The sequence below is a fragment of the Tupaia chinensis genome, unplaced genomic scaffold, assembly GCF_000334495.1.
Source record: "Tupaia chinensis unplaced genomic scaffold, TupChi_1.0 Scaffold000661_1, whole genome shotgun sequence".
Taxonomy (NCBI): Eukaryota; Metazoa; Chordata; class Mammalia; order Scandentia; family Tupaiidae; genus Tupaia; species Tupaia belangeri.
Window position 1 is genome coordinate 1201964 of NW_006160183.1, and position 24093 is coordinate 1226056.

Below are 24093 nucleotides of genomic sequence, written 5' to 3' on the forward strand. Positions count from 1 at the left end.
AGGAGGTGGAAAAAGGAGAGGGAGTACTATAGGGGTTGGTCAAGGGCGCATGATGGGATGAGAGGCCGTAGGCAGAGCTCATGCTTCATGCTTCAGAAGGTGTATCTGGTTTCAGGGTTAGCCTGGTGCCTTACAACCTCTCCAGTATGTAAAGAAGTTTATGCTTTCTGAAGCACTTCTATACTTTAATCTCATTAGATTCTCCAAATATTTTGATGAAGTAGGTAGGGCAGGAATTATGATTACCATTTGAAAGATGAGGAACCTGAGGCTCAAAACAGTTTATGACATCAAGGTCACATGGAGGCCATTCATGGTCAAAGGGTAGCCTTGAATTTCAATTCTCTGGACTATGTTTTCCCACCCCATTATGCAACCCAACAATGATGAAAACGAAGAAGCTACCATCCAGCCAGTGCTTTCTGTGGGCTAGATACTGTACTAAGTGCTTTAGAAACATAATTTCATTTAACCTTCCCAGTTGCTATTGATAAAGGTAGCAATACCTTTAGCAGCTATGATTTGCCACTTGCTATTTCCAGTGTAGTGGTGATGCTACATAATGGACACAAAGGATATCATCGGGGGGAAGAGTGTCTGCTTCTTCATAAACAGAGATGGGAGTTGTTCACTGTATTACCACAGGGTTGCTTTTCATGAAAGCTGAGTGGGTCTTTTGATCATTGTAGAGCAAGTGAGTGTCTTGAACTGGGTCCTTAACTACTACACAGGGCTGTCAACCCTTTGACTTCTGACATCAGCTCACAGAAAGACTGGAACCAAGTGTTCTGATGATAAAGAATGAAGATGATGAGAAAGGCAAGTCTCAATTGAGAGCTCTTGTTCTCATGTACTTCTTCTTAAAGGTTGAATTCCTAGTGTTCCTGCTAAGGGGGCACATTAGCAGTGAGATAGAAATCTCTGCTCTTCAGTTCTCTTAGAAGATAAAGGTTCTAAAGAGAATTTATCAGTTATCTTCCTCATTCTAGACCCTCCTCAGACTTCCCCATGTTTTGTCTGGTCTGTAAAAAGTCTCTCAACTATCTGTTCCTCACTTTCTGCTTTCTGATCTATGTAGCTCTTGCCTGTCTTCTTGGTAGGACAGGTCTGAAATAGCAAATGAATCCTACTTTTACTATTAAAACCCTCCTCTACTGGAACCTTTAATAGGTCCACCGATAACTACCCTGGTCATATTCCTTGGTCCTTTATCCTAATCTTGTTCATTACTACGAGCACTAAGAAACCCCATATTCTAGCAAGACTATTAACTTCCCTGGAAAAGTTCATATTTTCACTCCAAGGCTTTTGTTCCTATTGAAATGTCACAAATTCTCATTCATTCATTCATTCGACAAACCATTACTAAGAACCTGCTTTGTGTACTTGATCCCAGGAATACCCAGATTAGGAACACAGATTCTGCCCTAAAGGAGACAGAGCTCAGGGACACTGAACTTTCTTCCTTGCACTGCCCTCATTCCAATCCTCCTTCTTGTTTTCAGAAATGCCCTTATATTTTTACAACTCAGTTTATCCACCAGGTACTCCAAGAAGCCTTCTCTGGTCCTTGAAGACATAACACCATTTTGTTTTAAGCACTATTCTATTCGGTTTTACTTGTTTACTTCTCTTACTCCCTCTAGACCAAAAGTTCCTTTGGAAGAGAGACCAGTATCTTTGTCAATTCTTTAGCTCCACATTGATTTGTGTGCTCAAATAATGCCCAGGGAAAGGAAATGAAATCACAATGTCGACAATAGTCTACCTCGAGAAATGCTTAATGGGGATTGGTACTTTTCCCCCATCTTACATGTCTCAGAACTATCAAGATTATTTTAATTAAGGATACAGGATAGACCATGTCTTAAATCTGAATCATATCACGCTAGGTATCTCTCAGGTTAGGCAAGACTGACCTGGAAGAGCTCAAGGCAAACAAACATTTCATGATGAGCAAAACATCCAAACAACTTTCACCAAAGACAACCCTTTGGTGAGGTTCAAATGAACATATCTGATCTTTGTTTATAATGAAGAATAGCCACTCTCCCCTTCCTGCTCCATTCTGTATGTCTACTATGTATGTCAGCACTCCACTGGAAATAGCAAATGAATCCTAGTTTTACTATAAGCAAATTACAGTTAATATAATTGCTGCCTTTGTCAATGGTGCTTTTCTATTCTGATCTTTAAGACATGAAAAGAATGACACAAGTCAGCAAATTTCTATTGGTCCTATTTTTATAGGTGGTTCCAGATAAGAATAGGAAATCAATGTTCTCTGAGGACTTGCCCGGGTTTAGAGACTGACTTGTTATTGTCAGTTCACTAATGCTTTCCTTCACCACTGAGATTTCCTAATGGAGAGATCAGCTAAACTTTTACCTTTCCTTTTCTCTCTCCTTCTTAGAAATCAGTTCAGTTTTTCCGAGCCCTCCCCCAGAACTACTAGATGACCCTAGTACCAGGGTTGGACCTCTGCGTCAGCCCTGGCACCAAGAAGTGATGCCCTCTGTATGGGAGTCTTACCTCAGGAGCTATATAGTCTGGAGTCCCACAGAAGGTGGTGGTCGTTACACCGTTCAGAATCCCTTCCTTGCACATCCCAAAGTCAGCCAGTTTACAGTGACCCTCTGCATCCAGAAGGATGTTGTCCAGTTTCAAATCCCTGCAAGACAGGTCAGGACTCCATGGTTAATACTTCACTCACCCCAATAGGTCTTCTCAAATTGGAGCGACATACATATCCCATGGAAATCTCTTCTAGAAAAGAAAGTTCTGGAGGAGGCTTAAACCAACTGAAACCAATCTTAGCCCAGGGGTTCTCATGTTGTTCCCTCCCAAAGGTGCCTCCATCCTTCTCAGCATGAGTGAGGAGCTTTGGTAACCCTAGAAACATATCAAGACAACTGCAGTTTAATAGATTAAAGTCAGTAGCTATTTGTCAAAGCCCTACTATGTGCCGAAATTCATATGAGGGTACTTCAAAAAGTTCACAGAAAAATGGAATTAAAGTATGAGTTTATTGGGATCAGCGGTTGGTATAATGGCTATGTCACTGGACTCCCATGTAGTCAACCGTAGTTCGAGTCCCAGACCCATTGGCTTAAACTCACGCCAGGAGCATGCACGTGCATTCCCAAGATCCCGAGAGGAGAAGAGATTGCAGCGTGGCCATTCCCTCTGGGGATTGATTTCTTGCTTTCTGTCTGTCTGTCTTTCTGGCAAGTGCATGTACCCTATAGCAAAAACCTCTCCCCTCCCCCCAAAAAGTATGAGTTTATTTTGGTGGGGAAAAGTTGCAATCCGCATAGTTTTTCATAATATGCGTTTTCCACGAACTTTTTGAAGACCCCTTGCATTAGACCACCCTATGGAGAGAAAGAAGCAGCTTAACTCTCACTGGAGATCAGCTGCAGAGATATCAGATTGACACATATGAATGTCAGTAATTTAAATAAAGCTACCTAAGTATCAGTGGATACTATGGAATTAAAGTATGAGTTTATTGGGATCAGCGGTTGGTATAATGGCTATGTCACTGGACTCCCATGTAGTCAACCGTAGTTCGAGTCCCAGACCCATTGGCTTAAACTCACGCCAGGAGCATGCACGTGCATTCCCAAGATCCCGAGAGGAGAAGAGATTGCAGCGTGGCCATTCCCTCTGGGGATTGATTTCTTGCTTTCTGTCTGTCTGTCTTTCTGGCAAGTGCATGTACCCTATAGCAAAAACCTCTCCCCTCCCCCCAAAAAGTATGAGTTTATTTTGGTGGGGAAAAGTTGCAATCCGCATAGTTTTTCATAATATGCGTTTTCCACGAACTTTTTGAAGACCCCTTGCATTAGACCACCCTATGGAGAGAAAGAAGCAGCTTAACTCTCACTGGAGATCAGCTGCAGAGATATCAGATTGACACATATGAATGTCAGTAATTTAAATAAAGCTACCTAAGTATCAGTGGATACTCTGAGGCATGACTAGGTGAGCTGTTGCGTATCAGGGAGGAGACCATGCCAGTCAGTACAGGAGAAACTTGAGTAGAGTGTAGTTTGGATAGACCATGAAGAGAGAAGACGGGATGGTGGGGAAGGCCAACACAGTAGATGTGAAAGGTAGTAAACAGACCAGAGAATGAAGCCTCAGCGAGGGGTGAGGCATGACACACATACAGAAACCAGCTTGTAGAGCCTGGAGTGTCAGGAAACGGGATACAGAATTAATTCTGAGAGCAACAGGAGGCCTTCATGTATGCACACGATGTGTTTGCAAGATCAGTATTCTAGGGCCAAGCAAGCTGAGTGGGAAAAGGGTCATGGGTGGGAAGGCAGTCTCATTGGTCCAAATAACTTTGATCCTACAGAGCACACATGGTTCTGTGCAGTGAGTGAGGGCCATGAGGCCAGCCTCAGAGTCTGTTTTACACAGTCTGGGGTTCTGGCTGAGAATTCTCCTAACAGGCAAGTCTGGGAACCCCAGACCTGGATCTGTAGAAGAATACAGACTGACTGGATGGAGGTCCCCATCTTGATCCTCCCTCCACCCTGGACTGAGGGTGAAGAGAGATCTTGCAAAGGTCGGACCCTCCATGCACAGAGAACAGGACGGGTCTTGCTCAGAAGGCTACTGTCGACTACACTCCAGGCATTATCAGGGATCCAGGTCTGAGTGTAAAGGTGGGGCAGGAAGCACTTTATGGCCTGCCTGCCTTGTACCCATGACCCCATTTCCACTTACAGCTGGGACTCCTTGAGAAAAAAGAAAGCACATAAAATGTGCTGCTCTAAGCAATTGCTTGTAAACAACAGAAAGAATGGTGAGTCCAACCACGCTGATCCACAGGGCCCAGGGCTCCCCATGTTCCTCTCTGACCACCATGTGTAGTTAAAACTTAGCACTAGCTAGGGGAAGAGAGCTGTAAGACAAATATCAGGCTGGGGCATGGGAAGCCTGGCTTTTCATCGCTGTGGCAATGTCCTGGTAAAGCCATACCTTGCTGGTCTGTTTTACCACCTTGCTGGTCTATTACCTCACCTGTCCAAATGGAAAGACTAAGGAGAAAATGTGTGTGAAAGCAAAAGGTCTTGAATATTTTAGTTATACCCACTGGCTTCATGAAAAAACTGAGTTAGAGAGAACTGGGTATCCTGTCTGCTCACTTGCAAATGTTGTGACACTGGGTCACATGCCTCTTCATGCTCCAGTGTCCAGAGGAACCCACATGACATACACAGTGACCACATTGGCAATACACACCACACAGTAAAGGAACAAAAGTTGGTAACAATTCAACATATACACCAACATAGAAGACTGGGTTTCAAATGTGCACAACACAAACTACAGATGAATGCACACAACGTATACACACTTTGAACCACCACGCCGTTCATTAAACATGTACAACTGTTAAACTTGTACATGTGTTAAACATGTATTTAATGTGTTACATGTATATCATGTATTAAACATGTACAACTATTTTATATATAAGTCAGAAGTTATAATCATTTAAAAAAGCTTACAGTGAAAGAGAAAAGTAACAAATGTAACGCTCCCTTTACATGTCGAAAGCAACCCATGGTTGCCAAGCCACGTGCACTTTCTGAACAACATTGTGAGTTAGCAAGGGCACATTTGGCTATTACCATCGCTGAAATAAATAAATAAAGATGGTGTGGGCATGCAATTGTTTTTTTTTTAAGGCGATGAGGGGCTTGGTGAATCGTCTGCTCTGAATGCCAGTGTCCTGTGTGTATCATTCCTCTACTTCTCGCCTTCATCCTGGGTGACTTCTTCCAGTGCCAGTCTCCACCCCAAACTTCAAAATATACCCCAAGGGGTTAGCGGGTGGCATGGTGGTTAAAGGCACTGAACTCTAACATGACTGACCATGGTTCAAGTCCCAGACCCAGTGGCTTGCTTTCTTACTTTCCCTTTCTTTTAGTCTCTCTCTGGGCAAATTTAAAAGTAATAATAATAAATAAAATTAAATAATTCTTTAAATATATTTTTGTATATATTTTGTGTAAATATATATATTTTGTGTACACACACACACACACACACACACACCAAATGCCACCCCTTAAACATTCTCTTTTAAAGCCTTTGTGATGTCAAGACTTGTTCTAGTTTGCATGAATGGAATAGATTCAGAAGGTTCCAAGACAGCCTGAAACTCACCCTGTTCTGACTCAGGTCACTAGACAGCACCTCTAGGCACACCAGGAACAGTCTTCCCTTCAGCTTGGGGTTCTTTCTCTTCTCAGGGAGGGGCAAGAAGAAGTAGAATCTCATTGTTCCCCACACCTCCTGCTCCTCTTTGCCTTTCCCTAAAAAAAAAGGCACACCATCCCTTCACCTCCTCTCCCTGTCTCCCCAGGGAGAGGAACCGCCCCAGCTCACCAGCACAGCCCTCGGGGCTGAGCATGTTCTGCAGGTGGCACTCAGGCAGCTGCCTCTCTCCCGTGGCCCACAAGGGCCCCATGCCAAAACACTGTTTCCCACCATCCTGCCCTGATGCTTGAAATCCTGCCCTTTGTCACTTCCTATTTCCCCTCTGCTGTTTGTATTTCTCGAAAACTCTAACTCCCTACATAGAACCAAATCCAGGAAGAGTTAGTGACTTCTGTTCCTTTCCTTTGTGACAGAAAAGATTAGTGTGGCTTAAAAGACCCCTGGGAGTCTGATCGGCCACTGCTATAACTTTATTCCTCTTGGGGGTGGGGCTAGGGGAAGCAGTCTTTGGTCTCACAAAAGAAAAACACTCTTACTTCTGGGACCAAACTTGTCTGGAACTGGGCTCTCAGTGGGCAACAATTCATGAGTGGAGTTTAACTGGATGAGAGAGCTCGGGGAGCCAAGCTGTGCTTGCTTACTTGAGAGAGAAGAAAGAGAGAGGAAAAGAGAGAGAGAGAGAGAGAGAGAGAGAGAAATATTCTTCCCTTCCAGAGGCTAGGAGATGAAGGCTGTTAGGACGAGGTAGTGTCACTGGAATTGGGCTTGCTGCATGACCAGCTGGGGGTGTGCAGTGAGGTTCCCTCAGTGTTTTCTTCCCTTTTCCTTTCCAGCACTGCTACCCCAGGGACCCTGACTCCCTACTTTTTATTCCTGCTTCAGGATTTTCCTACCTATAAGCTTTTAGTGCTGTTCTTCAATAGGGCCAAGCCCACTGGGGGAAGGAGGGTTGGGAACAATTGTTTCCCAGCCTCGTACCTACTCTCAGCCGGGTAGGGCAGGGGGCCCTTCCATGTTTTTTTTTCAAGAAGTAACAAATTCATGCATTAGGGGGAAAAAATGAAAGGGCATACAGTAAAAAACTCTCCCTCCTACATCCTTTCCTTAGATACTTCTTTCACTTCCTATGGGCAATTGCTTTTCATTCATGCCTTGTGTATCCTGATGGGCATGGTTTACACATTAATAAGAAAATGTGGGTACATGTTGGTTTCCCTCCATTTTACTAAATGGGAGCTTACTCTATGATTTGTTTGGAGCATAGATATATACTAGAAACCTTTCTGTCTTGGCATGTAAAAAATCTATTTTTTTTTAATTTTTAAAATTATTATATTTACTTGACAATGATTATACATCTTGGTGGGGTATGGTGTGATATTTCAACACATGTATACAATGTGTAATAGTATATCCATCAATTCAAACATTTATTGTTTCTTTGTATTGGGAGCATTTAAAATCCTCTCTTCTACCTGTTTTTTAAAATAGAATAACTTATTGTTATATAAAGTCACTCTGTAGTGTTACTGAACACTAGAACTTTTACTCCCTATCTAGGAGTAATTTTGTATTGGTTAACCAGTCTTTCCTAATCTACCCTTCCTAACTTCTACTAACCACTATTCTACTCTCTAGTTCTATGAAATGAAGTGTCCACGTACGAGAGAGAATATGAGGTATTTCTTTTTCTGTGCCTGGCTAATTTCATGTAACTTAGTTTCTTCCAAACTCATCCATGTGGTCATAACATGATTTCATTTTTCTTACTGGCTGAGTAATATTCCATTGTGTATATATACCATATTTTCTTTATGTATTCATCTGTTGATGGACACTTAGGCTGATCCCATGTCTTGTCTATTGTGAATAGGGTTGTAGTAAAATAGAGTGCAGATATCTCTTTGATGTATTGGTTTCCTTTCCTTTGGTATATGCTCAGTAATCCTGTTTTCAGTATTTTTTTTTTTTTTTTGAGGAATCTCCATAGTATTTTCCATGGTGGCTCTATTAATTTACAATCCCACTAATAGTATTTGAGAGTTCTATATCCTAGACAGAATTTATTATTTCCTATTTCTTAACTGTCGCCATTCTAACTGGGATAAGATGATACCCTCATTGGTTTCTGGTTTGTATTCCTCTGATGGTTAGTGATGTTGAGCGCTTTCTTCATGTATTTGTATGTCTTCTTTGGAGAAATGTCTGTCCAGATAACTTGCCTTCCCCTTTAATAAGAGGTTTTTATGCCATGGAGTGTGTGTACTCACTAGAGACAGACAGAGACAAAGAGAGGAAAAGTGAGAAATCACATTGTGGGATGACCATACCACAATCCCTTCTCCTCCATTCTCCTCTCACAATTTGGGGAACACATGCACACATGATTTTCAAGTCACCACATCCAGGACCTGAACCTTGGTTGGTCATGTAGGAGTCCAACACCTTAACCATAACACCTGCTGACCCCATCTTTTCATATATTTTAAAGAGATCTGAACTAACTAATGTCTATTTTTCTTCTGTGGCATTTATTTTATTTTTTTATTGATCTTTAGGAGCTACTTAGTTATTCATTTATTTTTGGAGAGGTTTTTGCTATAAAGTAGGTGCACTCACCAGAAAGTCAGAGAGAGACAGAGAGACAGAAAGCGAGAAGTCACCCCACCCCCACCCCAGTGGGGATGGCCATACTGCAATCCCTTCTCCTCCATTCTCTTCTCTGGATCATGGGCACACATGCACACATGCCCAGCGTGAGTTTAAGCCACCAGATCTGGGACTCGAACTGCGGTTGACTACATGGGAGTCCAGTGACATAGCCATTACGCCAACTGCTGGTCCCTAGGAGTGCTTTCTATATTAGAAAATAAATTTTGTGTAGGTCAAGAAGTAACAAATTCATGCATTAGGGGGAAAAAATGAAAGGGCATACAGTAAAAAACTCTCCCTCCTACATCCTTTCCTTAGATACTTCTTTCACTTCCTATGGGCAATTGCTTTTCATTCATGCCTTGTGTATCCTGATGGGCATGGTTTACACATTAATAAGAAAATGTGGGTACATGTTGGTTTCCCTCCATTTTACTAAATGGGAGCTTACTCTATGATTTGTTTGGAGCATAGATATATACTAGAAACCTTTCTGTCTTGGCATGTAAAAAATCTATTTTTTTTTAATTTTTAAAATTATTATATTTACTTGACAATGATTATACATCTTGGTGGGGTATGGTGTGATATTTCAACACATGTATACAATGTGTAATAGTATATCCATCAATTCAAACATTTATTGTTTCTTTGTATTGGGAGCATTTAAAATCCTCTCTTCTACCTGTTTTTTAAAATAGAATAACTTATTGTTATATAAAGTCACTCTGTAGTGTTACTGAACACTAGAACTTTTACTCCCTATCTAGGAGTAATTTTGTATTGGTTAACCAGTCTTTCCTAATCTACCCTTCCTAACTTCTACTAACCACTATTCTACTCTCTAGTTCTATGAAATGAAGTGTCCACGTACGAGAGAGAATATGAGGTATTTCTTTTTCTGTGCCTGGCTAATTTCATGTAACTTAGTTTCTTCCAAACTCATCCATGTGGTCATAACATGATTTCATTTTTCTTACTGGCTGAGTAATATTCCATTGTGTATATATACCATATTTTCTTTATGTATTCATCTGTTGATGGACACTTAGGCTGATCCCATGTCTTGTCTATTGTGAATAGGGTTGTAGTAAAATAGAGTGCAGATATCTCTTTGATGTATTGGTTTCCTTTCCTTTGGTATATGCTCAGTAATCCTGTTTTCAGTATTTTTTTTTTTTTGAGGAATCTCCATAGTATTTTCCATGGTGGCTCTATTAATTTACAATCCCACTAATAGTATTTGAGAGTTCTATATCCTAGACAGAATTTATTATTTCCTATTTCTTAACTGTCGCCATTCTAACTGGGATAAGATGATACCCTCATTGGTTTCTGGTTTGTATTCCTCTGATGGTTAGTGATGTTGAGCGCTTTCTTCATGTATTTGTATGTCTTCTTTGGAGAAATGTCTGTCCAGATAACTTGCCTTCCCCTTTAATAAGAGGTTTTTATGCCATGGAGTGTGTGTACTCACTAGAGACAGACAGAGACAAAGAGAGGAAAAGTGAGAAATCACATTGTGGGATGACCATACCACAATCCCTTCTCCTCCATTCTCCTCTCACAATTTGGGGAACACATGCACACATGATTTTCAAGTCACCACATCCAGGACCTGAACCTTGGTTGGTCATGTAGGAGTCCAACACCTTAACCATAACACCTGCTGACCCCATCTTTTCATATATTTTAAAGAGATCTGAACTAACTAATGTCTATTTTTCTTCTGTGGCATTTATTTTATTTTTTTATTGATCTTTAGGAGCTACTTAGTTATTCATTTATTTTTGGAGAGGTTTTTGCTATAAAGTAGGTGCACTCACCAGAAAGTCAGAGAGAGACAGAGAGACAGAAAGCGAGAAGTCACCCCACCCCCACCCCAGTGGGGATGGCCATACTGCAATCCCTTCTCCTCCATTCTCTTCTCTGGATCATGGGCACACATGCACACATGCCCAGCGTGAGTTTAAGCCACCAGATCTGGGACTCGAACTGCGGTTGACTACATGGGAGTCCAGTGACATAGCCATTACGCCAACTGCTGGTCCCTAGGAGTGCTTTCTATATTAGAAAATAAATTTTGTGTAGGATAAGAATCACAATTACTTTCTCTAGTTTATTATTTAACTTTAATGTTGTTTACAGCAGCTTTGCCATGCCAATATTAGTTATTTTTATATTACTGATGTTTTGTTTAAATTTTATTTAAAAATAAAATCAATATTTTATTATATTGAAAGACTTTATCCATTTCAAGGTTATAAAAGCATTTTCCCATGGAGTCTTTCATGCTTTCATTTTATAAATGTAAGTCTTTGATGTATCTGGAATTGATCCTGATAAAAGGTGTGAGTTATACATCCAACTTTTCTTGTTTCCACATACCTAGTCAGTTGTCCCAATCTCAAATATCAAATAGTTCATCTTTTCCTCAGTGATTGAACAATGACCTTTATTAAATACTGTTACTAATTCCCCACATGCACTAATTTTTAAATATCTTTTATACAATAATATCATCTTATACCACAGTCTTAATCATTTGGGTTTATAATGTGTCTTAACATTCAGTAGGGATGTTCCCCTTCTTTTTCTTTGCCAACATTTCCTAGCTATTCTTGTTTATTTTTTTCTATATGAACTTTAGAATAATCTATCTAGTTAAAAAAAAAATTCCTGGTGGTTTTTATTGGGAACATCTTTAAAGTTATAAATTAACTTAGGGAGAATTGATATTTTTATGATGTTAAGTCTTCTTATACGGTAATTGTGTTTGTCTTTCCATTGGTTCAAGTCTTACCCATCTGTGCTTTTTAGGGACATTTCAAAGTTCTCTCATATAGACCTTGTATATTTCTTGCTATATTTTATGGCAGATTTATGATTATCCCAGCATATACTTATTTTCTTCCTAAGTAAGATAACACTGATTTTTTTTCCTTTTTAAGCTATACACATAGCCATGCAGGTATAAACTAGAATTAAAAGGCTTATTTGAAGTTGGGTATGGTTATGTAACTAAATTCTGGTCAGTCAGATGTGTGGAAGTCTCCTTAAAGGAAGAACCTTATGCTTCTTCTTGTTTTCTTCTTCTATTTAGTCTGAGTGAGGATATAATGTCTGGAGTCCTAGAAACTACCTTTGACAATAAAGACAAGGACTAAGCCCTTGAAATGGTCACGGCCACTGAACTGCCCACATCCAAATAACTTTCATAGAAAAAAGAAATAAGCATGTATCTTATTTAAAGCACTGTTGTTTGCAGTCTGTATATTAATTGCAACTGAATTTACTTCAAATAATCCAAACTATTATTTTATATTTTAAATTGCTGCAATAGATGGGATAGTTTCTTCCATTATTCCTGGCATTTTGTTGCATAGGGTATATGTTTGGTATTGATTTTTGTTTATCAGTTTGTGTCTTGTCATTCAACTACATTCTCTTTATTTTGGTAAAGAAATTTTTCAGTTGATTCTTCTAGATTTTTCAAATCATCTGCAATTAATGATTTTTTACTCCCCCTTTTTCAGTATTTAAAATTCTCATTTATTTCTCTTACTTGATTGTGTTGACTAGAACAATGTTAAGTAATAATTAATGGTAACTGTGAGCATCTTTGGTAGTCCTCATTTTTAGATAGTCTGTTCTCAGCATTTCTTCCTTAAGCAGAATTCCTTTATCATAGTCCTTGTTGCTTGGTATCTGAATTGATGGCTACCTTACTGGACTCTCCATAGACTGAAGACTTGTGAGAACTTCCAAGGAACCATACTTCCTCCCTCAACTGCCAAAGGCCAACTGGACTCATGGGCTTTGAGCAAGAGGATAAGAAGCAGATCCTTCAGCATCTCTCTAGTCCTGTATTTCTCATGTTCAGCACATTGGGGCCTGATTGACATTTGAGGATGAATAATTTGTCGTAGGGGCTATCCCATGCATTTCAGGATTTTAGTAGTATCTTTGGGCTCTACACATTAGCTGCTATTAATCTCTGCCTCAAGATGTAATAACCCAAAATATCTCCAGCTATTGCCAAGTGTCTCTTGCAGGACGTCTAGTAGACAGCCACAGCTCTGATCTGTCTTAAGCTATGGTCATGACTCTAAGACGGACTGGCCCAGATCACTAAGTAAAAGAAGGATTTGGGAATAATGCTATGGCTATAAGGTAGAGTACATTTATTTAAAGTATCCTCTGCCATTTTATCCCAGGGAGAAGACAGGAACCCTGACTGAACCAACCCTGATAGCATTTGGCATCATCAACACATCTTTTTAAGTATGCACCTGAGGCTCAGAAAAGGTAACGAATTTGCCCTAAGTCACATGGCTGGTACGAGATGGGACTGAACTAACTCCTCGTGACTGTCTGTAACCACCAATTAGATAAACTGTAAGATGTGTGTATGCAAAGTCTCTGTGTGATGCTTGGATCCAAATTCTTTTGGGCTGGGAAAAGGTCTTGTGGCGAGGAAGGAGCCACAGAAGCCAAGAGGTCATAGCTATTGACAGGGATAGATTGATTTAAAGGCAGGATGGTATAACCAAGGCTCTCCCAGGATAGGAGTGCAGATCTTTTCCAGAAAAATAAAAAGATGTCAAGAAAGGAAATTCCCTAAATTATGTGGGATGAAAACTATGAAGTATATGCAACTATCAACATTTGGGAGAAAATGGTAAAAAGACAAGAGAGAGAGAGACAGGAACACAAACTGAGACTTTCAGCTTAACCCAGTGAGAAAATCACAAGATTCCCTTCCCTGGGGACAGGAGAACGATACCAAGCTTGAGAACCTTGGGGAAAAAGAGAAGCGAGGTGGATAGTGGGGGGAAGGGAAGGTCCATACTAGGTTTAATAATCAAGATGCATGCAGCAGCTCCCAGGCACTTCATCTCTCAGAATCAGGGCCACTGTGTGCTATCACATGGAGTACCTCTTTTACTCTCCACAATAACAGCCCTGGGCAGGGGCACCACCATCTCTAAGTTATAGGTAAAGAACTGAGAGTGCAGTGAGTAAGCACAGGCTAAAGAGCTGAGCTGGAGCCTAGACTTCAGGCAGGTGGTGGGCCCTGGCTTCCCCACCCTGCACCTCTGCTGTTTCATCTGACTTCATCCTTTCTCAGTTGGAAAACTGTATCAATGTTTTCCCAGTTTGAGGGTAGATTCCTAAGAATAAGGGCCAGAAAACTCTTCTGTAAACCAAACAGCATTTAGTAAAGGGCTGGCATACCTGGACCATTAGCTTATCAGAAAGGATAGAAGGAAAAAAGGGGGTTTGTTTGCTTGTTTTGGTTTAACTCAGAAACTCGCTATAAAAAAAAGAACTGTATCTATATATCCAAATGTTCTTTACCCAGGACAGTCATTTACTGCCCCTACTCCTCTCCCAGCATGTGATGGAATCATGGTGCTCAGGCCTGAGTGCCACAAAGAGGACAGCAAATTCCTCCAGTTACTTAAAGATAAGAGATTAGAAGATAATTACCTTATGCCAGAGAGCAGGCCCTAGAGGCAGGTTAGAAGAAACTCTGCTTGTGTTTCAACAACCTGTAGAGACTTGTGAATGACCACGATTAATCAGACTAGAATAAAGGCCCTGCTGGCAAATGTTAACCAAATACCTTAATAAATTCAGCAAAATGCTCAAGAGAAAGACCACTGCCCTTTCGTATTAATTTTTAAAATTATTATATTTACTTGACAATGATTATACATCTTGGTGGGGTATGGTGTGATATTTCAACACATGTATACAATGTGTAATAGTATATCCATCAATTCAAACATTTATTGTTTCTTTGTATTGGGAGCATTTAAAATCCTCTCTTCTACCTGTTTTTTAAAATAGAATAACTTATTGTTATATAAAGTCACTCTGTAGTGTTACTGAACACTAGAACTTTTACTCCCTATCTAGGAGTAATTTTGTATTGGTTAACCAGTCTTTCCTAATCTACCCTTCCTAACTTCTACTAACCACTATTCTACTCTCTAGTTCTATGAAATGAAGTGTCCACGTACGAGAGAGAATATGAGGTATTTCTTTTTCTGTGCCTGGCTAATTTCATGTAACTTAGTTTCTTCCAAACTCATCCATGTGGTCATAACATGATTTCATTTTTCTTACTGGCTGAGTAATATTCCATTGTGTATATATACCATATTTTCTTTATGTATTCATCTGTTGATGGACACTTAGGCTGATCCCATGTCTTGTCTATTGTGAATAGGGTTGTAGTAAAATAGAGTGCAGATATCTCTTTGATGTATTGGTTTCCTTTCCTTTGGTATATGCTCAGTAATCCTGTTTTCAGTATTTTTTTTTTTTTGAGGAATCTCCATAGTATTTTCCATGGTGGCTCTATTAATTTACAATCCCACTAATAGTATTTGAGAGTTCTATATCCTAGACAGAATTTATTATTTCCTATTTCTTAACTGTCGCCATTCTAACTGGGATAAGATGATACCCTCATTGGTTTCTGGTTTGTATTCCTCTGATGGTTAGTGATGTTGAGCGCTTTCTTCATGTATTTGTATGTCTTCTTTGGAGAAATGTCTGTCCAGATAACTTGCCTTCCCCTTTAATAAGAGGTTTTTATGCCATGGAGTGTGTGTACTCACTAGAGACAGACAGAGACAAAGAGAGGAAAAGTGAGAAATCACATTGTGGGATGACCATACCACAATCCCTTCTCCTCCATTCTCCTCTCACAATTTGGGGAACACATGCACACATGATTTTCAAGTCACCACATCCAGGACCTGAACCTTGGTTGGTCATGTAGGAGTCCAACACCTTAACCATAACACCTGCTGACCCCATCTTTTCATATATTTTAAAGAGATCTGAACTAACTAATGTCTATTTTTCTTCTGTGGCATTTATTTTATTTTTTTATTGATCTTTAGGAGCTACTTAGTTATTCATTTATTTTTGGAGAGGTTTTTGCTATAAAGTAGGTGCACTCACCAGAAAGTCAGAGAGAGACAGAGAGACAGAAAGCGAGAAGTCACCCCACCCCCCCCCCAGTGGGGATGGCCATACTGCAATCCCTTCTCCTCCATTCTCTTCTCTGGATCATGGGCACACATGCACACATGCCCAGCGTGAGTTTAAGCCACCAGATCTGGGACTCGAACTGCGGTTGACTACATGGGAGTCCAGTGACATAGCCATTACGCCAACTGCTGGTCCCTAGGAGTGCTTTCTATATTAGAAAATAAATTTTGTGTAGGATAAGAATCACAATTACTTTCTCTAGTTTATTATTTAACTTTAATGTTGTTTACAGCAGCTTTGCCATGCCAATATTAGTTATTTTTATATTACTGATGTTTTGTTTAAATTTTATTTAAAAATAAAATCAATATTTTATTATATTGAAAGACTTTATCCATTTCAAGGTTATAAAAGCATTTTCCCATGGAGTCTTTCATGCTTTCATTTTATAAATGTAAGTCTTTGATGTATCTGGAATTGATCCTGATAAAAGGTGTGAGTTATACATCCAACTTTTCTTGTTTCCACATACCTAGTCAGTTGTCCCAATCTCAAATATCAAATAGTTCATCTTTTCCTCAGTGATTGAACAATGACCTTTATTAAATACTGTTACTAATTCCCCACATGCACTAATTTTTAAATATCTTTTATACAATAATATCATCTTATACCACAGTCTTAATCATTTGGGTTTATAATGTGTCTTAACATTCAGTAGGGATGTTCCCCTTCTTTTTCTTTGCCAACATTTCCTAGCTATTCTTGTTTATTTTTTTCTATATGAACTTTAGAATAATCTATCTAGTTAAAAAAAAAATTCCTGGTGGTTTTTATTGTGAACATCTTTATAGTTATAAATTAACTTAGGGAGAATTGATATTTTTATGATGTTAAGTCTTCTTATACGGTAATTGTGTTTGTCTTTCCATTGGTTCAAGTCTTACCCATCTGTGCTTTTTAGGGACATTTCAAAGTTCTCTCATATAGACCTTGTATATTTCTTGCTATATTTTATGGCAGATTTATGATTATCCCAGCATATACTTATTTTCTTCCTAAGTAAGATAACACTGATTTTTTTTCCTTTTTAAGCTATACACATAGCCATGCAGGTATAAACTAGAATTAAAAGGCTTATTTGAAGTTGGGTATGGTTATGTAACTAAATTCTGGTCAGTCAGATGTGTGGAAGTCTCCTTAAAGGAAGAACCTTATGCTTCTTCTTGTTTTCTTCTTCTATTTAGTCTGAGTGAGGATATAATGTCTGGAGTCCTAGAAACTACCTTTGACAATAAAGACAAGGACTAAGCCCTTGAAATGGTCACGGCCACTGAACTGCCCACATCCAAATAACTTTCATAGAAAAAAGAAATAAGCATGTATCTTATTTAAAGCACTGTTGTTTGCAGTCTGTATATTAATTGCAACTGAATTTACTTCAAATAATCCAAACTATTATTTTATATTTTAAATTGCTGCAATAGATGGGATAGTTTCTTCCATTATTCCTGGCATTTTGTTGCATAGGGTATATGTTTGGTATTGATTTTTGTTTATCAGTTTGTGTCTTGTCATTCAACTACATTCTCTTTATTTTGGTAAAGAAATTTTTCAGTTGATTCTTCTAGATTTTTCAAATCATCTGCAATTAATGATTTTTTACTCCCCCTTTTTCAGTATTTAAAATTCTCATTTATTTCTCTTACTTGATTGTGTTGACTAGAACAATGTTAAGTAATAATTAATGGTAACTGTGAGCATCTTTGGTAGTCCTCATTTTTAGATAGTCTGTTCTCAGCATTTCTTCCTTAAGCAGAATTCCTTTATCATAGTCCTTGTTGCTTGGTATCTGAATTGATGGCTACCTTACTGGACTCTCCATAGACTGAAGACTTGTGAGAACTTCCAAGGAACCATACTTCCTCCCTCAACTGCCAAAGGCCAACTGGACTCATGGGCTTTGAGCAAGAGGATAAGAAGCAGATCCTTCAGCATCTCTCTAGTCCTGTATTTCTCATGTTCAGCACATTGGGGCCTGATTGACATTTGAGGATGAATAATTTGTCGTAGGGGCTATCCCATGCATTTCAGGATTTTAGTAGTATCTTTGGGCTCTACACATTAGCTGCTATTAATCTCTGCCTCAAGATGTAATAACCCAAAATATCTCCAGCTATTGCCAAGTGTCTCTTGCAGGACGTCTAGTAGACAGCCACAGCTCTGATCTGTCTTAAGCTATGGTCATGACTCTAAGACGGACTGGCCCAGATCACTAAGTAAAAGAAGGATTTGGGAATAATGCTATGGCTATAAGGTAGAGTACATTTATTTAAAGTATCCTCTGCCATTTTATCCCAGGGAGAAGACAGGAACCCTGACTGAACCAACCCTGATAGCATTTGGCATCATCAACACATCTTTTTAAGTATGCACCTGAGGCTCAGAAAAGGTAACGAATTTGCCCTAAGTCACATGGCTGGTACGAGATGGGACTGAACTAACTCCTCGTGACTGTCTGTAACCACCAATTAGATAAACTGTAAGATGTGTGTATGCAAAGTCTCTGTGTGATGCTTGGATCCAAATTCTTTTGGGCTGGGAAAAGGTCTTGTGGCGAGGAAGGAGCCACAGAAGCCAAGAGGTCATAGCTATTGACAGGGATAGATTGATTTAAAGGCAGGATGGTATAACCAAGGCTCTCCCAGGATAGGAGTGCAGATCTTTTCCAGAAAAATAAAAAGATGTCAAGAAAGGAAATTCCCTAAATTATGTGGGATGAAAACTATGAAGTATATGCAACTATCAACATTTGGGAGAAAATGGTAAAAAGACAAGAGAGAGAGAGACAGGAACACAAACTGAGACTTTCAGCTTAACCCAGTGAGAAAATCACAAGATTCCCTTCCCTGGGGACAGGAGAACGATACCAAGCTTGAGAACCTTGGGGAAAAAGAGAAGCGAGGTGGATAGTGGGGGGAAGGGAAGGTCCATACTAGGTTTAATAATCAAGATGCATGCAGCAGCTCCCAGGCACTTCATCTCTCAGAATCAGGGCCACTGTGTGCTATCACATGGAGTACCTCTTTTACTCTCCACAATAACAGCCCTGGGCAGGGGCACCACCATCTCTAAGTTATAGGTAAAGAACTGAGAGTGCAGTGAGTAAGCACAGGCTAAAGAGCTGAGCTGGAGCCTAGACTTCAGGCAGGTGGTGGGCCCTGGCTTCCCCACCCTGCACCTCTGCTGTTTCATCTGACTTCATCCTTTCTCAGTTGGAAAACTGTATCAATGTTTTCCCAGTTTGAGGGTAGATTCCTAAGAATAAGGGCCAGAAAACTCTTCTGTAAACCAAACAGCATTTAGTAAAGGGCTGGCATACCTGGACCATTAGCTTATCAGAAAGGATAGAAGGAAAAAAGGGGGTTTGTTTGCTTGTTTTGGTTTAACTCAGAAACTCGCTATAAAAAAAAGAACTGTATCTATATATCCAAATGTTCTTTACCCAGGACAGTCATTTACTGCCCCTACTCCTCTCCCAGCATGTGATGGAATCATGGTGCTCAGGCCTGAGTGCCACAAAGAGGACAGCAAATTCCTCCAGTTACTTAAAGATAAGAGATTAGAAGATAATTACCTTATGCCAGAGAGCAGGCCCTAGAGGCAGGTTAGAAGAAACTCTGCTTGTGTTTCAACAACCTGTAGAGACTTGTGAATGACCACGATTAATCAGACTAGAATAAAGGCCCTGCTGGCAAATGTTAACCAAATACCTTAATAAATTCAGCAAAATGCTCAAGAGAAAGACCACTGCCCTTTCGTATAGTCAAACTCCCCTCAACCTTGTGGCAAATGTCAGTGACTGGCATAGCATTCTCCACAGCAAGTACTTCTCAACACTCTCTGGAATACCAAGTTGCACAAAGATCCCCGGAGACCAAACACAGAGGCAAGCAAAATACATCTATAGCCTCTCCATCAAAAAAGGAAGATGGACTAGCTCCATAATCTAGTAGTTAAAAGAATTGGTTCCCACATGGCCAATAGTGGTGACTCCACCAGTTTGGAAAACATACCAGGAACATACACATGTATTTCCCAAATCCTGATAGGATGGAGAAATGGAAGAGAAGGAATTATGGGTGATTTTCCCCACTTTCCCCTCCTTCTCTTTCTTTCTGTCTCTCTGTTGAGTACACGTGCTCTCTGGCAATTAGGAAAGAAAGAGAAAAGAAATTTAAAATATTTTTTCCATTGCAATACTGAAAATTGTGAATCAGTGATAATATTTCATTCTGGACCATTCTTCAGGGGAAATGCTTCTCCAAAGTCTTTTTGTAAGAAAACAATCATTTAGGAGCAAAATAACTTTGTTTTCCCAATGCTGGGCTTAATATTAAGTCTTTTACATCCAATCTCATTTAATCCTATAAATATCGTATGAATCTGGTAGGACTAGGATTAACCATTTTTCCAGATGAGGAAAAGGGGTCTAAGGTGGTGCATGACTGGTACAGGACACACTGAGACTTGAGAATTGGCCCTGCCTGGCACCATTTTGCTCTGTTGTTTGAAGTGAAAAACAAAAAACAAAAAACATGATCTGGTCACACTTTTGCCCTTTTGTGGCATAGAAAATACAGTTGTTGACTATTAGAGTGGTGGTTGTTTCTAAATCATAGCAATACAGTTATGAGATGTAATTGATAAGCTAGACAATGTTATTTTGGCCAAACAGATGGTTCCTCATCTAGAGAGAATAAGCTTTCAGCCATGACATTTAGAGCTGGAAACTGAGGTGTGAAATGGCATCTTGATTTAAAGCCAAAATAAATAACCTGGGGCTGTTCCTGGGCATTTAGACTTGGAATCACTGCAGAGTAAGTTCTCTGATTGTATGATTTTCCAATTACTGTTTTTTTAATCACAGTAGTGAATGCACAGTCTTATCTTTAGTATTCATGGATAAAATCCAACCCTTGCTGATGGAAAACAGGTATTAACTTGTGTCCTCAGCATGACCACCATGATGCTCACACCTGGCCCTCCCATCCCTCTCCAGGATATCAATCATGTTTGTTCGAACAACTATTTGGGTTTCAGCAAAAACTGCAACCAAGGACAGAGGTGACCTCAAGCAAGTTGCTTCTCTGACTGTTACCGACCTCAAATATGAGATGAAACGGCTGGATAAGTTAATCCCCAAGGACCCTTCCAATCTAAGATCCTGGGAAGCTAAGGCAGCTGGAGTCCATGAAGCTTAAACTTGCAATGCTGGCTGTTGAACTCCGAATGTTTCCCTTTCCACTTTGAAGCTAATCTTTGCCAGCAGGCATTTTTATAGAAAACGTAAATCAGATGATGTTCTCTTGCTTACATTCTTCAGTGGAGCCCTGGGAACGGTTCCTAGCATGATGTGAGAAACCCTTTGTGGTTGCCACCAGTCTTGTCTTCTAGCCTTATCCCTCACGACCCAAAGCAGGGGTCTGTAGACCTCTAGTGGTTCCTTTCTCCTGCCCTGCTATCCCAGTTCTGATTCCAATAAAAGTATCTGTTTCCCACAATGAATGACTTCATGAGGCAGGACCTCTGAACTGACCCAGTGCCTGATGCATCCTAGCATCTCAATAACTACTAGCCAAATGGATGAAGGAATGATGAGTTGAGAGATGACCTTGTGGATCATGAATTCAGGCAGTCAGATGACTCAAAAACACATTTCTAGATAACATATATGAAACTTAAAACACATTTTCATTTAAAATTATTATAACTAAAACCAAAGCCACTAGAGGTAGCTGAACCTGAAATTCACAGGCATTCTCCCCCCTGTTCTCTCCATTATACTCAGAAAGAGCCGCAAACATCAGACTCCTTGCCATTCAGATCTCTGTCATGATGCCCTTTTCTTAGACTCCTCTCTTGATCACTCTGTCTGAAGAGTCCACCACCATCCTTCCCTGACCCTTTTAATCTCAGTCACAGCATCCTGCTCATTTCCTTCACAGCAATGCTCACCATTAGTAATTATTTTGCTTATTTCCTTGAATATCAGTGGTTTCTCTTACATGAGTTCTATGAGAACAGAAACTGTCTCTCTTACGTTCACATCTTGGTGCTCAGAGCCTGGCAAAGTGCCTGGTACACAATGTTCATTGAATGTTGGAATCAAACAACAGGCTGGGACTCTAAGTCCATTTTAGGGAAAGTAAAGTTAAATGGCGCAATTACAACAACTGATGCAGCTATTGTCTACATGACCCTACTATGTAACAATTTCACAACTTATACTGAGTTTCTAATGTAGGCCCTGGTTCTAGGCTAGGCCATGAGGATCCTGAGAGAGAAGACAAAATCTATCTTCAAGGATGGATCTGGGGTCTAGAGAGAGAAACAGACATGAGGCCAGATCATTTGGGATGTTAACTTCTACACCAGAGGGACAAACGGAACATTATCACTGCCCTTAGAAGGCAAAGGCTGCTGATCTCGCCTTTTTTGGGCCTAGCATTTTGCATTGCGAAGCCAAGCCAGCACTCTGTCATCACAGAAAGGACCAAGAGTAACCTTTCTGAGGGTGTGCCTGGATGGGGGCGGAAGCAGAATTCAATACAGGAACCAGATTCCCGGACAGAAAGGCCAGAAAACCACACTTGTAACTCGTTTGTCAGGATAACAAGCTGCCAAAACTAGTAAGTGTTCGTCTTCCATGTCCAGCCACACAAGGAGCCACGTGCTGGGAGAGCAGTCAGCCCCGCACAGGTCACTCCAGCCCAGATAAAGAGTTGAGGAGACACAAATGTAACTGTGTACAAGTTGGGGGATGTAGGGAGAGCACGTCTTCCTGCAAAGTGTGGGTCACCCAAGTTACTTGGAGGATATCACAGTCCTCATGCAAGGCCAGGGGGCTGAAAATGTCTGACCTCTAAGGGACAGAAAACAGATTTTATTATTCCCAAAAAAGAAATTCTACATTTGTATTTGTTTAATTTGGCTGCGGAATTTGGTATTTGCTTTAAGACCATGTGGTGCTTTTCAGCTGATCAGAAATGTGTATGTGCACCCATGTGCATACATGTCAATAAAGAAAAATATAGGTCTATATTCACACCCGCACATTTGTGGGCTTAGATCAACAGGCCAATGGATGAGGAGGATCTTCTTCATTGGGGAGAATACTATTTGGTGGAATTTATACAACAAAGACAATTAGAGCTCAAGACAGTCTCCATTGCCTCCCAGTACCGGGGAGGGCCAGGTTTTGGAGGAAGGGCAAGGGTAAAGCAACAGTGCAGTTTGCACATTCTGAGTCCAAGGTGCCTTGAAGACTGCTAATGGGACATGCAGACTAGGTGGTTATACATGAAGTTTCGCTAGAAGTAATGAGAAAAGAGGAGGGTAGTATTGATTTCTGAGAAAACCCTATATTTAATGACCAGGACTTGGAACAGAACAGCCAGAGAGGAAACTGAAGTGACTGTGGCTTCCAAGAAGCCCAGGAAAGTGGGGGACCTTGGGCAACAGGTGTGGTCAGTCAGTGACAGGAGCCTCAAGTTCAGTGATTCTGAGATTCTTTTATCCAATTGAGGCCCAAGGAGATAAAAGTCACTTATAATTATTTGCATTTATCTTTTTTTCTTTTTATATTTTGAGACTCCAAGTGAGAAATTACTTTAATAATAGACAGCAGTAGCAGCAGTAGCTGTTATACTTTTAAGACAACGGAGATGCTGTATGTCTGGGTCAGCCTGGTGACCAACTTTAGTAAAGAAAAGAACAGTGAACCTCAAGGCTGCGGATGGAAAAGAGGAAGGGATTTTCCAGAATTCCACTCGGGAATACAAAAGAAATAAAAAAGCAATGATTCTGCAAGGGCTGGGAGACATGTCCTCTACAACACAATAACAGTGCCTCTGTGGAAACAATCCCTATTCAGAGGACACCTACTGGAGCTCCAGATTCTCCATGAGCCTCCTAGTCTTCCAACCAGGGGGGATCTAGCAGTTTCTCCTGCTCTGCCCACCTGAGGCTATCCTTGAGGAGTAGTTAGTGCAGTGATGGCCCACACAGCACCAGTCCAGCATCCCTGGGCACTCTCTCTCTCCTGTCCATTCCACCAATGCCCTCACTGGCATTCCCTATGGCTGCCCCATGTGAGAGGATGCCTATACTCTGAACATGTCTTTA

General features: G+C 40.3%; 1 protein-coding gene across 1 annotated transcript in view; it reads right to left on the reverse strand.

The window, feature by feature from the left end:
• Positions 1 to 24093, reverse strand: part of PRKCE (protein kinase C epsilon) — a 582018-nt gene that overhangs the window by 39264 nt on the left and 518661 nt on the right. Inside the window, exon 12 of the mRNA XM_006159896.3 lies at positions 2533 to 2671. Coding sequence (XP_006159958.1) covers positions 2533 to 2671 — 139 coding nt within the window. The remainder of the gene's footprint in view (positions 1 to 2532; positions 2672 to 24093) is intronic.